The 19,428-nt window shown below is 35.4% G+C and overlaps 1 protein-coding gene across 1 annotated transcript in view; it reads left to right on the forward strand.

Moving 5' to 3' along the window:
* The first annotated feature begins 18,718 nt into the window (after positions 1-18,718).
* Positions 18,719-19,428, forward strand: part of LOC123545198 (cadherin-23-like) — a 47,006-nt gene continuing 46,296 nt past the window's right edge. Inside the window, exon 1 of the mRNA XM_045331541.2 lies at positions 18,719-19,092. Within this exon, the coding sequence (XP_045187476.2) occupies positions 19,038-19,092 (55 nt within the window). The 5' untranslated portion in view covers positions 18,719-19,037. The remainder of the gene's footprint in view (positions 19,093-19,428) is intronic.

Raw genomic sequence — 19,428 nt, forward strand, 5'->3', positions numbered from 1 at the left:
TGGACACTACGCTTCCCTCTTTGATTGCGTCTGACGGAAGAGGGGGAGGACTCTATGATGAGCAGTTCTTAAATCCTACCAGGACTGAACTGTTTTGATATTTGTCTTCTGGCCTGTTTCGTCGGGCCCTTAAGGGTGTTTCTCTTGTTGCTCTGTCTTCTGAAAAGGCATTGAGTACATACGTTTTTGGTTCTTAAGGTTTGCTTTTTATATATTTATACACGAGCATTTTTGTGTTTTACATGCCATGCCTTTTTGTTTCCATTACGTGTGTTAGAGATTCACCTGGAGGGGATTACTTTTATTTACACTGTCCCATGTCTTTGGAACATGGTGGGGGTAAGAGTGAGGTTGGGTGCGCACCATAAACCGGTTTAAGCTCCCCAGTGGTGTTTTTGCCACTGACCGTTCCAAGGCGGTGCCCCACTGTGTTGCTTTGTTTGTTCGTTTTGTCCTTGTGTGTTGACTTTGTGTGCGCGCGTGTGTGTATGCTTATTGTTCGTCTTGTCCTTATGTGTTGGCTTTGATTGTGTGTGTGTGTTTTGTTCGTTTTGTCCTGATGTGTAAGCTTTGAGTGTGTGTGTGTGTGTGTGTGTGTGTGTGTGTGTGTGTGTGGTGCACGCGTTTGCGTGCTGGGGGGTTCGTTTTGAGGAGGCTGCGCTTTTGGTGCGTGGCATTCCCTGTTTGATATTTTTCTTTGTTTCTTGGGGAATGCAGTTTTTAGACAAGTTGTTGGTATTCCCATGGTAACAAATTGTGCACCCCTTGTCGCAGATTTGTTTTTGTAATGTTATGAAAGAGACTTTATGTTGAGCCTTTCTCCAGATACGCAGGCAGATATTATAACTGCATTTAATAATACATCACGCTATCTGGATGATATTCTTAATATGGATAATCCGTTTTTTGGTCATTTGGCGGGTACTATTTATCCTAGGGAGCTTCAGTTAATTAAAACTAACAATTCGGATACCGATGCGTCATTTTTAGATTGATATCTCCCTATTTATGACAATATTATACATACCAAAATTTATGACAAGAGGGATGATTTTAATTTTAGTATTGTAAATTTTCCCCCATTTGGATGGGGATGTACCTCAGGCTACATCTTATGGGGTATATATTTCTCAATTAATTCGGTTTGCCAGAGCGTGTAATCATGTCAAGCATTTCAATGAACGTAATCAATATATTACAAGTAAACTTCTTCAGCAAGGCTACCGTTATTACAAATTGCGTAAATATTTTGCTAAATTTTACTATCGTAATTCTGATTTAGTTTTAAAATTCATAATAATTTAAAGACACTTCTGCGAGAAGGTATTTCTAAACCCGTTCTTTATGGGGATGTGGTTTACAAACTTCGTAAGATCTTGGGTCATGGTAATTTTCCAAATGTATTTGAAAAGATTATCAAACGTTTTATTAAAAGAGGTTACGACCCATCTGTTTTGAGACATACCGCATGTTTAGTGTTCAACCCGTTTACAGTTGGACACTACGCTTCCCTCTTTGATTGTGTCTGACGGAAGAGGGGGAGGACTCTATGATAAGCAGTTTATAAATCCTACCAGAACTGAACTGTTTTGATATTTGTCTTCTGGCCTGTTTCGTCGGGCCCTTAAGGGTGTTTCTCTTGTTGCTCTGTCTTCTGAAAAGGCATTGAGTACATACGTTTTTGGTTCTTAAGGTTTGCTTTTTATATATTTATACACGAGCATTTTTGTGATTTACATGCCATGCCTTTTTATTTCCATTACGTGTGTAAGAGATTCACCTGGACGGGATTACTTTTATTTACACTGTCCCATGTCTTTGGAACATGGTGGGGGTAAGAGTGAGGTTGGGTGCGCACCATAAACCGGTTTATGCTCCCCAGTGGTGTTTTTGCCACTGACCGTTCCAAGGTGGTGCCCCACTGTGTTCCTTTGTTTGTTCGTTTTGTCCTGATGTGTTGGCTTTGTGTGTGTGTGTGTGTTCCTTTGTTTGTTCGTTTTGTCCTAATGTGTTGGCTGTGTGTGCGTGTGTGTGTGTGCGTGTAGTGTGTGTGTGTGTGTGTGTGTGGTGCACGCGTCTGTGTGCTGTGGGTTTCGTTTTGAGGAGGCTGCGTTTTTGGTGCGTGGCATTCCCTGTTTGATATTTGTCTTTGTTTTTTAGGTCCACCGCCACACCATTCCTCAAAATATACTTTTATTGAATCTCGCTTTATAAATGTTTTGCAGTTTCTTAATTTTCTGTAATTTTCCCAGTCTCTTGTACTTTTGGTTTTTAAATATCTATTGTGTGCTTGGCGTGTCTTGTAAATAATCTTTCTGTATTGTGAGTTCATGTTTGGTGGTGGATCTTTTTTAGGGCATTTTGTTTTTATGGGTGCGTGTTCATTAAGGATGTCTACAAACATGGTGTTGTGTGCCCAATATATATCATCTACGTCATCAAAAATATGTGCTATGTGAAATGGAGCTTGAAGTAGATCATTTTTGAGTGCTGTTTCGTCAAAGTTTTTTTAACTACGGAAGATTACTTTTTGTTTAGGAACTGTTTTTACTTGTTCCTTGAGGCTAGTGAAAATCATACTATGGCAGTCACATATACTTGAATTTATTATAGTAGTGTTACAAAGTTTGTGAGTTTGTTAAAATAAGGTCTATAATTGACGGGTTTTCAGTATTGGAATAACAAGTTGGTGTTTTAATCATATTTTTTAAGTTAAAAGTGTCTAAAAGATTTTCTACTGGTTTGCCTTTATCTGATTTCATATCATAATTCATGTCTCCAATCGTGATAATATGATCAAAATTTATAAATAATTTATCTAGCATATTTGTCATCTCTGTATCAAAAATAACATTTGACTGTGATGGTGGTCTATAAACAAACAGAACCCTCATTTTCTTTTTTTTTTTTTGGAGATTAAATTCAAAGCATAAACACTCCAAACCTTTACTTTCCATATCTGGTCTATGTTTTATAGGTAGGTCTGCTCTTACAAAGGTCAAGAGCCCTCCACCTTTAGAGTTTCTTTCTCTTCTATGTAGTTTATATCCTGGCACTGAAAAGAGATACCACAAAAAGTAGTGTCAAGTTTGGTTTCAGCTATACAGAACATATCAATAAGTTTTTGGTCAGATAATGGTCTTATTTCTTGGAATTTATACCTAACACTGTTTATATTTAGATGACCCAGCACGGGCCTATTTCTGTTAATATTTCTGAGGATTTTTTCCTCCTGAAAATTGTCAGTAGATTCGTTCGAAACAGTTGATGAGTTTATCGAATCACTTGAATTGTGGGCGCTGCCATTTTGTGACGTCGAGGGGAGATCACTCCAATCCTCCTCTTCATCGGTCGATGGGCAGTAACTGTCATTTATTGTATTTGTATAGTTTGTACAAGTTGTCTCCCTTTCTACGTTTGGGAGTGTCAGTATCCGGGCCTCTGTGGTACCAGCATCGTAGTGTTTTGTATAATCGTTTTCATGAATGTCGATTTTTTCAGGGTTTGTTGGCTGGTTTTCTGTTCTGGTTGAGGAAATTGAGCAGTTTGAACTGGTATGCCCGTTTGAACAGTTTACATCCCTGATGGAGCCCCTATTAGGGGCTTGGTCCTGTTCCTGACAATTTTTACAGAACCACTGTTCCTCCGAGTTCGATAGCAAGTGGTACTCCTTTGGAGATATGTTAACGCATTTGATATGGTGCCATATCTCACATGTGTCGCATAGGAGGGCGCGATGGTTTTTTGCCACAGGTCGCCTGCAAATTCCACAGGGGAATTGTACAGGTCCAGGGTTCGTTGCAATGTCCCCTGCTAAGAGCATTAGGGACAGTTTGTACATTTTTCTAAAAAGCATGTAGCGTATCGTTCTTCTTAGGTTAATAGTATGATAGTACATCGTCTATGCTACGGAGATTTCTTCTCCAAGGCGTACGGGAAAGTTGTTTATTTCCCCAGGTCCATGTGTATAAATGTATAACAGTCAATGTTTATTTTGCTTACGTGCGTGCTCAGCTGTATTTGCGTGTCTCAGTTCGGGATTAATGTCACATTTGCCGATTGTAAGGTAGATCCATATAACCAACTGTAGCGGATTCATTTTTGTTTCTGTTTACACTCGCACTCGCGCAGGCGCTTTATGTCAAATGTACAAGCGTTTATAGATCCAGATCACTGTTGAAAAACTTCTAAAAACCATTTGTTCAGTAATCTAGAGTTTTTGATGAATTAAAACTTTCTCATATCACTGAAACATGTAAGTCTATGATGTAAAAGTATCCTATCAAACGTTTTAAAATCCTTTTTCTATTTTTTCCCCACGAAATTTTTTTGTACATTTCCTTTGAGCATGCGCACTTGAAAAACGTAAAAGAGGAAAACAAGGGGTCATTTGCCAACAACGTGAATATGTAAACAAAGGGTCATATGCCAACAACCTGAAAATGTAAACAAGGGGTTATATGCCAACAACCTGAAGATGTAAACAAGTGCTCGGTTGCAAACACCGTGAAGATGTAAACAAGGGGATATATGCAAACAACGTAAAGATGTAAACAAGGAGTCGTATGCCAACAACGTGAAAATGTAAACAATGGGTCAAATGCCAATAAACGTAAAGATGTAAACAAAGGGTCATATGCCAACAACGTGAAGAATGTAGACAAGGGGGTCACATGCTAACAGCATGAAGATGTAAACAAGGAGTCGTGTAATTAACAGGAAATATACCCAAATAAAGTACATTTGTATAACTTTTCATGCATTCTCCGTCTGTTTTTTTTTTATGAAACTAAGAAAGTTCACGGACAAAATATGATTAGATAGTTACGTGTCGATTCGTGGAAGATCGTACACGCCATAACATGGAAGTATATTTGAAAACAGTTTGTGTGCTCTGTAGCTGATGTAACAGATAAAACATTACTATTCTCGGAGGATACCGTACTTTGTGAAACTGGTCACAAATCTTTTGCGAATTATGAAAAATCACGTTTTCATGCAACACTAAGGTTGAAATTTGAATGTATTTAATTCTGGGTCAGACTTTTCACATGTTTGCTTATTTCAGTCTGTTTTTCTAAAAAGCAAAAAAGACTCTTCGTCCTCCCTGTTGTGTCGAATAATGTTCAAAATTAGCATACTTTGTTTTAATGTTTTACGTTAGCGTCACCTTTGCGAAGAATTGCAATAAAATTACGATAGGATTTTAAACTAAGCATGTGAATTGGCTTGAGGCTAACTTGTCTAAGACAACAAAAGTGCTTTTTTTTCAAATTTGATCTTTTTTCTTGCGTCTACAGTATTTTCATATGTATGTATGACACTATTTAGTACATCTAACACGTGTCCATGCGAACGATGTTAACAGGTGGTCATAACATTTGAGCAAATATTACTAGTCATGTGTTTTCGTCTGTTACTTTGGTGAAACGGAGATAGTTCTTAATAAACACTTGTTATTAGATATTTATCTTTAGATTCATGGAAGGCCATACACGTCCTAATGTTTTAATGGAAGTCTGGTACGCGGCTTATTCTTATGATATTCGCTTGGTGGAGACGTTATAGATGTGATTTGCCGTCATTCTGTTTGGACTATACTTGAAACCAATCAGTTGTTCTTTGGTATAGACGGCATTCAATGAAGGAAACTTACTGTTCTATTTTAGACCTTTTATAAACAATAAGATATTCAATATGATAGATGTTCAGGAGGAAAGACAGCGGATATTGTAATTATATCCGAACACACATAAGAAATATTCTCCAATCAGACATATCGTTTACATTATTGATAAGATACTCTGGTCGTTGTAGTAAATGTAATACAACTTTTAGCTACCTATGCAACTCACGTCCATAAAATCATAGCAGAAACGATATTTTTTTCGTTTTTTCGTTTCAACAGTCTGGCCTTTTCACGATAATATGTGTTTGTAATAACTTACCAAAACATTAATATTGGCATTTCATAAACTCATTTTCAATGAAGTATTTCTTCATCAACATAGCGCAGTGACATTTGTTCATTCATCATCAACCATATTTTCAGGAAAGCAGAGCATCTTTAGCTCATTTGTCAGCGAGCATTTTTGTCACTTCTAACCTGCTCTGTTTGTAAGCACAACATAGTGCCATTTACACATTTGCTGTGTTTATACATTTTGCTTATTTGCAAAGTAATATGTCTTTTAGCAACTTCGTCATATCGCTTTGTTATCAGTTCATACGTGATTTTCAAAACACTACGTTGTGAAATACTCACTCGCATACTGCTCATTTGTAAAATAACAAGGCATCGAATACTCAATACCGACATATTACAACTTGCTCATATGTAACGTACAACTTGTCATTGTAATGTGTACCTTCATGTCCATTAATCTTGTCGATCTACAACCTACGTGCTTACGACATGTTTGCTCATGACCTTATTCAGTCTGGTGTGTCACACTCATTAAGCCCCCTTTCATATTAAATACGCGTTGACTTTTGATAATTTCCCCTTGTACTACCTGTAACCATTATGACCGTGCTCAGTTGCCAAAGCTTTCTGTTAACACCTATTTCAAAACAAAAACAACAAGGAAGAATATCCAACAGGGAAATCCACGTTCCAAAAACGCAGCCTCCCCAAAGGCACACAAGAACAACACTCGCACACTACACACAGAAACACACACACAAGGACAAAACAATCAAATACAGGAACACAGTGGGGCACCGCCTTGGAACGGTCAGTTGCAAAACCACCACTGGGGAGTTTAAACCGGTTTATAGTGCACCTAACCTCACTCTTTCCCCCACCATGTTTCAAGCCTATAGTCATCGATTCTTTGGTAGTTGTATCCTATCAGAACCTGACATCTCGCGGCAAACACAAGCTACTAGACTGCAGTGTATCCTATCAGAACCTGACATCTCGCGGCAAACACAAGCTTCTAGACTGTAGTGTATCCTATCAGAACCTGACATCTCGCGGCAAACACATGCTACTAGACTGCAGTGTATCCTATCAGAACCTGACATCTCGCGGAAAACACAAGCTACTAGACTGCAGTGTATCCTATCAGAACCTGACATCTCGCGGCAAACACAAGCTTCTAGATTGTAGTGTATCCTATCAGATCCTGACAATCCGCGGCAAACACAAGCTACTAGACTGTAGTGTATCCTATCAGAACCTGACAATCCGCGGCAAACACAAGCTACTACACTGTAGTATATCCACAATTACAACTCAACACAATGCGTACCAAAAGCCTTTGCATGTTGTTCCAGTGTAAAAAGAGGTGAAAATTTGTTAATAATGCACCCAAATATAAGAGATATTTTAGTCTAGGTACTAAGATGGCTGTGTGCTATGAATCTCTGTTTTATAATCTTCAACAAACTTTCATCTTGACTTATTGTTCAGTATCTCATCTAGATATCTAAGTTTTACCCAATCATATAAGTCCATAACTTGCTTTATTGTACTTTCTCATACAACCATACAATTGCAAAACAAACATCATTTCAAGTTGTTATGAGATACTCATAAATTGAAAAGTCTCGTTATACGTACATTTGTAGGGGCCTCCTTTGTCGTGTGGTTAACATTGCTGACTTAGAATCACATGCCACACACGGATATGGGTTCAAGTCGCACGGGCGTTGAATTCTTCACGTGAGGAAGTCATCCAGCTGGCTGACGGAAGGTGGGTAGTTCTACTTAAGACTCAAATGCTATTTTAGTCCGTTCATACAATTATAAAACTGCAAAGAATAAAAGAAGAGCTAGCGTGATTCATTGAGTAGCGCAAAGTCCCCAGTTTTAATAGTTTCTTCAGAAAAGTTATTTTTAGCTGTATTTTCATATCTTTTTTAAATTTTGGTGTCCAATTTTTAAAACTTTTTTGTCACCATTTTTTTCTGTAAATGACGTCAGATGGTGCATGTAATCTCGCTGAAAGTTTCGCCGTTATTATTTCACAAATGTTGTTTATACGAAACTAAACGCACTTCTTTCTATACAAAACATAGCGGATGTAAATATTAAAGTTTAACTGACATCGAAGATAATTAAACATTTTGAAAACGAATGAGATTTGTTTGAACTGAAACGATCAGTTATAGTGCATATTATAGAAGAGAACACCTACTGCAGACAGACTTATTTACCTTAAACAGTATTGTACTTTGTTCTAGGTATTGCTACAGAAAATTTGTATTAGGAAATCTTTAGATTTAATTCTTTTATTCGTAAATCTACATCAAATTATTTCACATGTGTGCAAATATAACACAAGTATAAACGAAAGAAATTGTATATACATGTAGTTGTAAAGTTTTTATAACAAAAATACGTGCATGGATCACCTTAATTATTCCGTTTTCCAGTAAGATCAATATTTTGTTCTTAAGTAATAGAGTAATCATTTATATTTGTTAGGTGCAAACGTAGAAAAGCATCCGTTAATTTTTCCAAGTTTGATAACACTATGATTTTCGCCTGGTTGTATCGCATTATCACGGGGACAGGACCCATACGTCTTGCCAACTATCAGTTAATGTTTTTAGCATCTTAAAACGAACTGAGCAAAGGCCGCGACCATAGTTAACTTTTAAGATACACTAATTAATATTTATGAAAATAAATTGTGACGACTTTAAGTTATTGAAATTTTCTAAACTTTATCATGCTGTAAAACACAAATATTTTCATATTTAACAGTATAAAACAGCTTGATTTCACTGTTGTCTAGTTGTTTACACGCGTACAATGGTATATTTAAAACACGCACATTTTGATGAGCGGTCGACAAAATCAAATTGGTACATGGTTGTAGAGGATACTTGCTAATTATCTCAACTCTAGGTCCTGAGTTTCTGGATAAGAAGACTGTAAAGTTATTCTGTTATGTTAGTCTATGAAAAAACAAGTGACTCTCATTTGCGAGGACCATTTCTTCCCCAGGTGCAGATTTGAACGAACTTGGTAGAGGTACCCATAAGTTTTGGGTCTTTCGGTTGTACAAATTATTTTTAAAGTCCCGTGAAGAGTCAATTTTGACCCCATGATGTGAAATGATTGAAAAAAAATCTTGATAAAGGACTAGTACAAAAAGCTACATACCAAATATCTGAGCTGAAGGGTTTGAGGTATGAGACAAAAAGTGTTAAAATGTTTCCTGTAAAACAAATGACGCCCAGGACGGTGCTAATTATGACCGCACTAGCAGAGGCAAACTATTAATTTCCACCTAACTATTATCAAAGCGAAAGATCTTGAGGATTTAGGCAAGATGATTTTTAAATACTTTTCGAAGAAAGTATATGTAAAACAAATAAACTACAGGCTGAAGCCAACTTTGCCTTTTGAACAGGGTTTGCGATGCATGGCTCTATGGTTGTGTTCTGTGCTTCCGCGAAATCTATCCTTACCTTTTGTCATTTTAAAAACTTTGAAGAGGACAAGTAGATGATACCACATACCAGATATCTAAGCTCTGGGTCTTGGTGCTTCGGAAAGGAAGATTTCGAACATTTTGATATTTATTGCTCTGGTGGGCATAATAGATCTAGGTAACAATTTTAAGTGAGCTCAAAGTCAGGATGCTGGTAAAATTGTTTGTAAATGTTAATCTATCTATTGTTCATATTCTATTGTTGTTTGATTATGGGCCAGTTTGAAAAGAAACTCAACCAATGATCTGATATTTAAAGTTCATATGTTGTAATCATAACCTTTACACCGGATCGGTCTTTGTATATCAATGCAGAGGTCTCAATAATACCATTATAATGTGTGCCTTTCAGTTGCGTCACAATGGCCCATTTAACTTATACCTTAATTCGTTGTATAAAATTTGACAATAGATGACTGGAATAATGATTATAGTTTATGTATAACAGTCAAAAAGAAAATATTAAACAATAATATTCCCAGCCTTGGAAACTGGGAAAAAATCCGGACAGAGTAGCAGGTCATAATGTACAATTTGCAGTTATATGTGAACATTCTCATATCTACTATCATCTAAAGATTTAAAGAAAAGTAATAAACGAAAAAAAATGATATAAGTTATGTGACTAAATTTTATTCAGTTTGAGCATAAATAAAGATCTGGAATAAGATTTATATTCTCTTCAGTACACACCAAATGTTTTCAAATACATATGTCGATAGTTTCAATAATCATTGCGCTTAATTAGTGTAATGAATTAAATCATTTTAAAGGTCAAATTATTCAGTCATATGTTTACCTCGATACTGACCTTCCCCGCAATGGTCATTTACCTGTTAGTAAGGATTTTCTTTTAACAAAACTTAGGCGTGCATGATGTTCCTTCATGTGTATCAATAAAACAGCTAATACTTTAATCACGTGCGGTCTACCTATAGTAAAACATGTATATAAATCTCCGATAGATACTACTCCCGCACGATAATTTAAACGACAGCATGTTTATATCATCGTTTGATTGTTATGGTTCTCATGCATCGTTGATTTCAAAAAGGTTGTCAATGATGGAAGTTAAGTGCATACTGTAATGTTATACGAAAGTATTTTCTGTATTATTATTGTTATTATCATTATTATACCAGATTTATATAGCGCCCTTTTCATGATAAACACGTTCAAAGGCGCTTTACCTATAGCATACGCAGCCACACAGGGCGCGAAATTCATCCTCTACTGGTACAGGACCAGAGAGACAGAGTGATAGAAAGCCCCCAGAACAGATAGAGAGAAAGCATTTATAAATACAGACTTATCGGCTAACTTAGCCTAGCTCTTTGCGAATAGAGAGTCTGGTTCTTTAACGTGCCCGGTGTATAGCACCGATTAACGCGAAGCCGTCTTTTCTGGGAAGAACCAGTACATGCCTCTAAGTTAGGTGGGAGACACTGAAGAGCATCTAAGAAATTTCCAGTGCCTGGACCGGGATTCGAACTTTGGACCTCTGGATTGACAGTCGAGCGTGTTACCACTAGAACACCGGCCCATCCATTGTATTGAAACGTTTTAATGAAGACATATCATAATTATCAACATATTATCGTTTAAGTTATCGTGCGGGATTTATAAGAGAAAAACCCCTTTGTCACAGGTCACTAAAATGTAAACAAACACTGTTAAATTTACTGGTCGACCAAAACAAAAGTGAAAACTTTGTTGCTTCATTAAATATATTCTGATAACAGTTCGGGCGTAAATAGCTGGGCATCTTCAATAGTTTTTAAACTAAACTGACATTTTATTAGCTATCACAACAACAATCTTTTAGTATCGTGTGGCGGGGGTAAGATGTTTCCCCTTACTTAGACTCAGTTTTGTTATACTTTCTGGTCCTATGAAGCCAATGCAATTCATATTTATAATTACGCTTAAGTCGATGCTAGTATGGGCTTGAGACGTGTTGCAATTTCGTTTCCTAAATGAAACAAGCCTGTATTTTGCTTGGTTGCAATTCTAGCTTCCAATATTCATATGGGCACTATTTCATATATTAACATAACATCAAATTTTTGTGGTTATCGTTCGAATAGAGTTTCTTACGCACGAAGAACTGCCGCGCATATTTATTCATATACTGGATGAAAATGCTTCTCAAGCATGAATTGCTTGTTTTGGGTGTATCTTATACTTCTAAACTATATTATATCGTCTGGAATACAAACACTTTACGAAGGTTCCGATAATATATCGGAACCAAACTTCGGACGTTTTATCGTTAAGTGTATGATAAATGTAAAATATAAACCAAATATATATTCTAGCGGCAAGTTATTTGTTTCCTTGTTTTTACAGACTTCAAAGGCCTCATCCTGAATAAAATACAAAACTATTTTCATGAAGTGTTTACAGTGCGATTGTCCTCAACAATAAGTCTATACCCACAGTGAGATACATCCAAGATTTAGCCCAATGGAGTTCTTGTATGTAAAATTCTTTTCATCAAATGTTCTTCAATACAATTATATTTGATTTAACCAGTTGATGATATTGACATACTCTAAAGACACACGTCATATTTACGTCAAACGCTCAATGAATATTCTATTTGTCTGTAAACTAACCGTTCAAATTTTTCCTTTTGAAACTTCTTATTTCCTGATTATAGAACAAATAGCCAAATATAGCAAATGTTATTACTAAAACGGAAAAGAAAACATGACTTGTCCAAAGGGAATGTATAAGTTTTTCAACGAAAGCATGCCGGATGTTATGGTCTATAATACAGAGCCAGCCAGTAAGTGAGTGCGTGCGTGCTTGCGTGTGTGTGTGCGCGCGCACGCGCGAGCGCGTGTGTGTATGTAGCGTCTTTTTCAACAATTTTGCAGTGTTAATTTGTAGCAGTGGACACATTGTCTAACTTTTACCATTTTTCGCGTCTTTAGTATGACGCAATCAGGGAGCGAACCATAGACCTCCCGAACTTGAAGCAGGCGGTCTACCACTACGCTACCAAGCCCGCTGTCAGTTAATGAAAGTTTCAATGAATTATAATAATTATTATGAAACAATGACAGAATTTTGAACAATATTACAGTATCATATTGTCTGTTCTTGAGAGGTAATGACATGTGCAACACCCCTTAAGTCCCCTAGCTCCAGCTTTAGCGGAACACTATTAGCAATACACATTAAATGGACTCCATGATCCCAAAGAATCAGAAAATATACCTACACGGGGAGACTTTTACAGCCGCAACACAGCACTTATAGACTATTGTTGTGATAGTTAAATCTACAAGACGATCCTTTGACAACATAGAACGCAGTAAAACAAAAGTAATAGCAGACTCGGTTTAATGAGTCTACTCGTGAGGGGTAAGGAAATAAGCAACACTCCTCACGTTCCCTAGAACCACTTTTAGCGGTGTTCTTTTATCCATTAACATTGAATAGACTTTATGATCCAAAATACCAGAAAATATTATACCACTGACTTCAAGTACGAGAAGACTTTTTACAGCCGCCGCACAACATCTAAAGACTGTTGTTATGATAATAAACAATATCTACAAGAAGATCCTTTGGCAGCAAAGAGAGAAACCAAGTAAAAATAAAAGCAGATACGGTTGTTAATGAGACAGGTGACAAAACAGTTTATGAAACTCGAAGAGATAATTATTTGTCGCCATAATTTATGGATAGTTCGAATAACGTATTTCACCATAATAGATATAAGATAGGAGATATGTATAAACTGTAGAACAGAACTTTAATATCCAGTGTATTGTCATGGCCATCACCCTTTTCTGTCACATAACATTATCACAAAATTACGTGACAAGTAAAATCTGTATTCAGTTTAACCACCAGTGTCTTGTGAAAAACATTTTTAAGTAGTGGTAAGATGTAGAATTTGAAAGACAGCTTTTAAGTTAAAAAGTTTGAGGCGGTTTTTCTACAGATACTACCTATAACAATTATCTAGAGATGTGCGTTAATATAAGACGTTTATTGTCTTTATAACTTACCATTGCTTTTACAGTACATTCGTGCTTGCACATTAAAGTACATTATTAATTTCGATATTGTTGACATAAATCTGACGAACTGCGACCTTGAAATAAAAAATGTTGACATTGAATTTAAAACTTCAAGTCTACTAATTCTATTTTTCTGTTCCTACCTTTTAAACGCTGAATTGAATATGATTGCTCATAATACTATAATAGTTCTGACAATGACAACATGATAAATGCTTTTCTTATTCACTGTGTGATTCTAAATAGTTAATTCAATATCTCAGAGGGTTTTTTTTTTTGTGTACTTTGTAAAGGCTAACGCTGTAAGTATTGACCTATTAACCGAGTATCACAATACTGTTATAATAGGAAAAACGTATTCGTCAAAGAAGTAATGTAATATGCTAAATATACCGAGCAACCTAGCGCAACCTAGAAATTATTCGTGTTGAGAGGTAGATATACCTAGAAATTCTTCGTGTTGTTTGCGAGGCAGATATACCTCATTGCGTCCTTATGTCGCCCTTGTCCTAATGCAGGAATAACGGTGCTTGCACGTTAACCAGGTTGAAAAACTCTCAGAAATTGAACTGCATAACTATGACATCTATAACATCTATTTCTATACTTTCAAATTATATAATAATGGCCAAGACAATTAATTAAAACTTACAATGAAACAAAGAACTTATAGGTATTAATGTTTGCTTACTTTTAAGAAAATGATCGATATCAAATGATAGCATTATTTCTACAGATCGTGTCGTGTTAGAATATGTGTTATTTGCAATAGTTGCTTTTAAATACTCACCATGTAGTATCTGTAAAGTATGATAATTTGCACTCAGGTAATTCATAAGAATGCTCAAAAGTAAAATGGTTAATGTGTTTATGTATAGATAGGGCTTTCATTTGTCCATTTGTGTGTATTTGCGTCTAGATTTTACACTGTTTGTTTGTTTGTTTGTTTGTCTTGGATAATATCAGTTATGTAATGGCGGGCAGTTAATACAACCAGTGTTCCTGGATTATGAACCAGTACAAACCTATTCTCCTATTCAGACACAATGTCTTTTATCTAAACGTCACGGAGAACAGGATCGAACTCACGACCACGCGATCCGTAGATCTGTGCTCTCCCTTCTGAGCTAAAAGAGCGGTATTTTTACCCTGTTAATAATGCGACTTGTAGGCCAGTGTTGCCTTGTGTTTTCTAATTTATTGTATATATGTATATTTGTTATTATGCACTTAAACACAAGTCACTGTAGTAAATGATTTATACGAAAACTATTTCTTTATCTTAATAATAGAGGAGGGTTGCCATCAGATTTAAAACAACATTTAACATAAAACCAATACCCATCCTGACCTCTATACTAGGTTTGCTTTACAGGTCACCTATAGACTCATTACTTTTCATAAAATGTCATAGTGGTAATAACATTTAGTATATTCTAAAGACATACGTCATATTTACGTCAAATGCTTTTGTTCCTCTTCATGGAATGCCCTACTAAAGTGTGTAATTAGCGTTTTAAGTCCTCTTTTTCAAGGTGCTTATTTCCTGCCATAAGAATTAATAATCATTTACAGCAACTACCTTTATTACTAAAAATATGACTGGTTGAAAAGAATTTATAAGCTTTTCAACGATTGTAATGAATATCGTTGGCTAAATTATAACCTTCTATAAAGCCAATTATGTGTCCGTTAGTTAGGCTATTCCGTCTTTTTACCAGTTTAAATTTGACATATTAAAGTAAAATGTGATATACAACTAAGACATATTACTGTAAAATGCATCATATAAAAATGAGAGTATAAGCTTTAAAAAAAAGATGATTAACATATGCCATTCAGTCAGTCGGTATTCAAATTTAATCATGGTCCATCTGCCCTTTCAGACACAATGAAGCATAAATGCTACGTAGAGTATGGACCGCATATATGTCCTTTTCGTGTTCTTAATAATGTTGTGTTGCCAAATAGGGATAAAGATTACCTCCCTGCAATTTCCAGAGCACTTTGTCCTTAGTAAATTGTTTTGCTAAATGATGAGCCAATGCGACCTGGACATATTGAAGTCCGAAAATTGAGTATAGGTGGAGGAACCGTACACGCGTGCCTTGCGTTGACAATATAGCAGGAGCAGAGAAGGTAGTTTTCTTCGTTTCAGCCTAATCATTGGACGTCTGGAGTCTCCAGCAAAGCCGTGCGCAGGTCATCGAGCCAGCAACCGAGGACTTCCAGAGAAAAGCCGCTTCCACACCTGTCATTGTTGTCTATATATCATATCCGCCATGGTCTCTGGACTGTTCTGTTTCTACCAGACTTCATCCACCTTTTAAGGGAAACACTATGAGTGTGCAGTCCCTTTCAAGGCTTTGGCCGCGTCGTTCATCATTCTTCGGCAGATGTGAACCATCACCACAGCAGGATGTGGGCGATTTAAAAACGAATAACGTCCCTTTTGTGTGCCACTCACTTTTTGATCTTTGAAAATGGTTTAAATTTTTCAGCCAAAATGAGAGTTTGCCAGAAGTTTGACACACCTTTTGTAATCTAGTGGGTATTGCAAAATAGAGTTAAACGATTAACATGGCATACTTTGCTCATTCCATTCATAATGCATACCGGTTTTCGATTTGTTTTAAATGTAAAATGTTATGTTCTCCTTATTGTATTTAATGTGTTTATAGTTGTACAGGTTCAAAATTACATTTTGCAATACCAGATTAAATATTTTTAAAATAAATTACATATTTACTTCTTTTTGTGATAACCCTTTGTCCGTCGTCCGTCCACTCGTCCGTCGTACGTTCACAATGGCTTGTGAACACGATAAAGACCACCATTGATTTTAAGCACACTTGCACACAACTTATTTTGGCATAATATCTCGGTTCCTTGATCCCTTCGTGGGTTCCAAAGTAACTGTTATGGCCCCTTAAAGGGCTACAATTTGCTACATTGGATTTTGAAAACGACAGAGACCACATTTTGCAATCGATTTAAATCAAACTTGCACACAACAAATCAAAATGTATTTACACGTGAACGTCAGATCGTATATTTTCCCTACGCCACACTAAAATATAGCATTTGACATTCACTCTGAAAAAAATTTTGACCTTCCTTTGAAATAAACAAATATCTTTCATATGCTAGCAAAGTGACAAAGCCAGCAGAACAGGGGATATGGACAGAAATGTAGTCAAAATATTAACTGAGATATTTGCTGGGGGTCATCAACATGACATATGAATTAATTTTGCAGAATATTTGACTTTCTAAAAACTAAAATAAGTATGCATGTATTATGCATGTATTATGCAGCAATTAATAAAAGTAATTAAGAAATATCACTTTCTTATTTTCTATGTACGATTCATAACTTATACCAATTATCATCATCATTATTATTATTATTATTATTATTATTATTATTGCAGTTGTTGTTATGTAGACCTACAGACTGTGAATGCTCGTTTCAGTAAGGTTTATATTTTCACTACGTCAACATGAAACGTTCTTTGTAAACAGAAAACAACAAATAGCATCTAGAACAGTGTATCAAAAATCGAAACTAAAAACTAAGTTGTATTGTATGGCCATTTAGTAGAGTTTCCTTCCCTCAGTTTTTAGTCAACAATCCTCTTCACGTTGACTGTCAACGTGTTTCTTTATATTTCTTTTTTGTGGTTTATCGCTGTTTAATGGTAGATTATATTTGAAATTTTCACTGGTTCAAACATTGGGATTTTTTATTCTATGATTTTCTCTGATTATGGAACTAGACTTATTAAGGTGGTAATTAAATATATTAGGGAACTTCTTTCCAAAATATACATCAGTAAAAGTATATAGTTATTCTATATAAGGAAATTAGTAGATACAAATCGTTATATATTTTTAATGACTGGTACTCTCAAGTTGAAAACTCTAATAGCTGGAAAATGTGCCTTGCGTCACAGATACTTGTAAAGAATGTATGTTGTTTGATATGTCCTACATGTAAAGTTACTGATACTGTCAAACTTTTCCTTGATTTTACTGAGCTTGAAGCTATCGCCCGTTTCAGAACACTGAAACTAATTTTATATTTCTAATGCATCTTGACCAAAAGCATGCAGGAAAAGGAAAGCTTGTGATTTTTGGCTTCTTTTTCTGATGCACAGGATGCTGATACATAATTTCGAACCACTGCATGAATCATTTCCAGTTCTCCGCTGGGTTTCCGTTCAAAGATAACCTTCTAGTTAGTGCATTCTATCTAATTCTTCTTAACTTCTGACACCTTCTAGTTGGTGCATTCTATCTAATTCTTCTTAACTTCTGACACCATTGAAAGATAAAACTTTTATTTCTTCTAACCAAAAACGTTTTTCATACGTTTTTTTTTTAAATAGCCGATGTAGCATGGCATTGACACACCATGCATATATACAAGACAGACTTTATAATGGACAAATATGGAGTAAGGAATATCTTAAACATATTTTTGGTGGACAAATATACAATGCATGTTCTGGCCTCCTTAAAATACATTTAACTCTATAATGAACACTACAAATAAATGTAGTTTGTTAGGACAAAATTATCTCTAAACCAAAGTAAATTTATGATTAATTCTGGATAATGTTGAAAATACCTTGGTTGTTTTTTAAATGTTAATTAAAAATATAGCCTATCTTATGGCACCATAGATGTATTCTAAAAATACATAGATTTCAAACACGATCTCCTTGTGATTGTCTGAAATACTTCAAGGAACCGAGGCCGCTTTCATCAGTCATATGTTTGGCCATTAGGGTTAGAAATGAGTTCATGTTCTTAAAAATATCGCTTTTATTTTGATCCTGCGATTCCCCACACTTTTAAAAATATTTAAGAAATTCGTTTGTAAAGCGAACTGACGCCTGTTTCTTTATAAACATTGTATGAATACATGTTTGTATTTGATATCATGTTTGCTTTGCATGATATGTGTTGGTGTTGTATGATTTGAATGTGTCTCTGTCATAATTATATTTGTAAATGGTCACAGGCAAAAGTAATTGTCGATTTGGCAATAAACTTGAACTTGAACGTGCTGACATTAATGGTAGGTTATTAAGATCAATTTTTTTTAATTATTGTTGACATCACTTCAATGAAAGTCAGAAATTATACAAATATCTTTTCAAATTACTTGCCATTGTATACCGATATTTCTTTTATTTCGATTTAATGCAAACATTCATATTTATCATAGCCTTTGCTTCGGAAAAGAACACAAACATAATAAAGGGTAATTCAATGTAAATGATAACTAACTATATTATACGATGACAATCCGTGTTACTCGCACATCGCTGTTGGCAACTGTACCGTGTACTTCGAAAATACATTCAATTAACACATTTTAGTGCTATGTTTTTCTCATAAAATATTTAAAAAAGAAACTGAATGAAGTTATTTTGATTAATTGGAAAAAAAATGTCTGGTATAAATTCACTTTTATTGATATAATTAATTTTGTATTTAACGACCAAATCGCTTAATGAAAGGAAAACAAGAAAAATAAAGTATGTGGCGTAAGGATTTGTTTATCATTATAGTCGCTGTAACAGGGAAATACATAGGTAAGTTATGAAACTATTACCAGTTAGATATAGATTTTAAAAAAAAAAAAAAAACAACAACAAAAAAAGAAAGAAAAAACATGGGAATGCAGGATATAACATATATCTAAACCCAAAAAATAATGTTGACATATCTTTTTGTTTAAAAAAATATTGTTAGTAAATAAAATCTGAAAAGTAGATCCCTCGGAAGCACCGAGAACAAGGCAAACAGTGAAAATTGCAGACTCGGTTTGATTGAGTCTGTTCATGAGCAGTAATGGAAAATGCAACACTGCCTACGCCCCATAGCACCGGCTTAAGCAGTATTCAATCTTAAATCTAAATGTGTTGAAA

The sequence above is a fragment of the Mercenaria mercenaria genome, chromosome 1 (assembly GCF_021730395.1).
Source record: "Mercenaria mercenaria strain notata chromosome 1, MADL_Memer_1, whole genome shotgun sequence".
Lineage (NCBI taxonomy): Eukaryota > Metazoa > Mollusca > Bivalvia > Venerida > Veneridae > Mercenaria > Mercenaria mercenaria.